Consider the following 3,068-nt stretch of genomic DNA (forward strand, 5'->3'; position numbering starts at 1 on the left):
ATGGTCGTCGTGTTTCTAGTGATTCGCGAACTGATCATTGCTCGCTACCGAAATATGCGGAATCCTAGACACGTATTCTTTGTAGTGTTGGTTGGGTCAGGGATACTGATAACCATGCATTTTCGGAGTTTAGAAACAGTTCCATATACCAAGAGAACCCGCTGCATTTTGTTATCTAATGACATGGAGAGGCAACTTGGGGAGGCTGAATTCGAGAAACAGAAGGCGAGTTTCAAGGGAAAGATCTTGCCTCCCATACACCCTCAGAGTGTGAGGATAAGGATGATATCAATGGAAATCATTGATTCCTTGCAGAGAGGGTTGAGCAAGGAACAAGTTTGGAGTGATGTTGGTTATGCATCAGCATATGTCACAGGGTTTGAAGGGCATACTGAGGAGACTTTGAAATCTTTGACTAATGCTAGTGCTTATTGTAAGGCAGAGAGTGGTTGGCACAAGGAAGATGAAATCCTTGATGACAGTTGGGTTCAGCAAAGTAGAAAGAAAGGGCCAGCTGCCTCGCATCTCGATGGATTGAATTGGGAGGTGCTTGTTGTCAATGAGTCGGAAGTCAATGCCTTTTGGCTACCTGGTGGTAAGATTGTTGTATACACCGGATTGTTAGAGCATTTTAAAACTGATGCTGAGATTGCCACTATAATTGGACATGAGGTATAATTGTGCTTTGTTTAACTAATCTTTTTCAGTTTAAGATTTGAAGGAGGTTCGTCTGAAAGATATCTATGCTTATTTGTCTGTGTTTTCTTCTTAATTAGGTTGGTCATGCTTTGGCCCGACACACCGCTGAATATATGACGAAGAACTTGTGGTTTGCTATCCTGCAGTTTATTCTTTATCGATTTGTCAACCCCGAAGTCGTCACCACAATGTCTTCTCTTTTCTTGAGGCTACCATTCCGTCGACTGTATAACTTCGTTCTTGTCTTTCTAATAAGTCAATTTCCTCTGTGGTTCTTTGATTATACTTGTTGCATTTTACTTAACATTATGTTTGTCATGACTCTCAAAATAGTGTAGAATGCTGTTGTGGATTGCTTTAGTGCTTTATTCCACATGACATATTAGTTCATAGAAGATTTTGATAGTTCCAAGCAAATAAGAACTCCATTTCATTTACCATATGCTTTACCATAATTTCAATTGAGGGAATGATAGTTGATATCTTTTCTGAATAAAATTTGAGTGAGATGGGATTTAATAATTCATTGCAAACTCTGGTGTTGTGATTCAGTAATCAAATTTTGACATGTCTTTCCTCATTCATCCTCAATTGTAGTTCCCTTGAGACATTATTGTGTGCCATGTATCAGCATGTCAATGTTGTTTTAAATTTCAGATTATACTTAAATAATCATGCATGCTCCTTGTACTTGTTCTTCTTGGTAGATATTTTGTTGAAGTGGAAACTTTTCCTTTTTAAAATTTTTATAACTAAATCCTGTTTTCAGGATGGAAATGGAAGCTGATTACATTGGCATGCTCTTAATTGCTTCCGCCGGATATGATCCACGGGTGGCGCCCACAGTGTATGAGAAGCTGGGAAAAGTCAAGGGTGAGTGGGCACTTTGGGACTATCTCTTCACTCATCCATCTGGAAGAAAGAGAGCAGAGTTGCTCTCCCAGGCCAAAATAATGGAAGAAGCATTCACCATATACAAGAATGCTAGGTCTGGAAGATGTATTGAAGGATTTGTTTGGACCAACGTAACTTATATTGCCACATCAGAATCAACAAAGAACCTGTAGATCAAACTTAAAAGAATTCTGTTTTAGCCAAAAGAAAAGCTAGACAATTTTCTGTATGATGAATTTTGTCAACAATTTAGTTTCATATAGATAGATGTTTGTTACGTAAAGTGTTAATTGCACAGCGCTTCAAAGAAAATTATTGATTAGATCATCTGTTCTAACATCTCAAGGGTGTTTCTAAGGTAGAAGGGACTTTTTTTTTCATGTTTTCAATACATGTTATTGCAACAACCAAATCAAGTGTATACATGCTACTATGCTCATATAAAAGGTTAAAAAAGTATTGTTCAATGTATTTTTTAGGAGTTTGCTGGTGATGGATTAGGTTGGAAGGCTTTTGATTGCGTTACACTATTGAGAGATGGAGAAAAGGTAGTGCTGCTTTGATATAGTGAAAAGCTGTTTAGTCAATTGAACCTCAAGTTTATGACTATGCATGCAAGGTTGATATTATCATGCTTACAAAGGATTATATGAAACTGGGGGGAGGATAAAGAATTAGGAGAATAGACTTTCACAACCGGTTAAAAGAAAGGAGGAAGGATGCTTATGGGTTCAGCCTCAATAGGTGGAGATGATGGTATTGATGTTGACAAAGGAGGTGGATGAGAAACAGAAAAATAATGTTAAATGCCATATATTTTGTTGAGTTTGATTGTAGTTAGATTAATTACGTAATCTTTAATGTTTTTGTTTTTTATTTTATTTTATTTTATTTTTTGCTTATACTAGGTACTAGGGATAATCATATCCCCCACAAGGGAGCTATCAAATCAAATATATCATGTTGCACAACCTGGTGAAGTGAAATCAGACATGAAGAAGATAGAGGAACTAATTGGCACACTTGGGCGGTTGTATGACATAATGAATCGGATGGATTTCTTAGATTTCAAAAACTTTGAGGTAAATGTATTTTTCGGTCTCACAGTTAGTTTTCAAGGATGATTATTGCATGTTAATTACTTAATTCACAATTTTAGCAACTCTTTAGTTTGGGTATGTCTAAAACGAACTCAAGAATTATGTACTTATTGAATAAGTCACATTTATATAGGTCATTAGATCTTATTAGATGAAAATTAAAGGCTAATATAAAAGAAGAGTATTGATGGACTCTAATAAATATAGAATATTCTAGTACATAAATAAATACTTTAAATGACAATACTTTAATATACAATACTTTAAACGACAACAGAATTTTTTATTCTTAAATAATTAAATATAAAATATATGAGTATTTTTTATTTATTAAAATTAATTATTATGTAAAAATTTTTATAATATTAAAAAATT

The 3,068-nt window shown here is 34.8% G+C and overlaps 1 protein-coding gene across 1 annotated transcript in view; it reads left to right on the plus strand.

Moving 5' to 3' along the window:
• The window catches only part of LOC107495407 (uncharacterized), a 10,063-nt gene continuing 6,995 nt past the window's right edge, over window positions 1–3,068 (plus strand). Inside the window, exons 1-5 of the mRNA XM_016116557.3 lie at window positions 1–672; window positions 777–925; window positions 1,469–1,724; window positions 2,073–2,141; window positions 2,502–2,675. Of these exons, the coding sequence (XP_015972043.2) occupies window positions 1–672; window positions 777–925; window positions 1,469–1,724; window positions 2,073–2,141; window positions 2,502–2,675 (1,320 nt within the window). The remainder of the gene's footprint in view (window positions 673–776; window positions 926–1,468; window positions 1,725–2,072; window positions 2,142–2,501; window positions 2,676–3,068) is intronic.

This window comes from Arachis duranensis, chromosome 6 (genome assembly GCF_000817695.3).
Source record: "Arachis duranensis cultivar V14167 chromosome 6, aradu.V14167.gnm2.J7QH, whole genome shotgun sequence".
NCBI lineage: Eukaryota > Viridiplantae > Streptophyta > Magnoliopsida > Fabales > Fabaceae > Arachis > Arachis duranensis.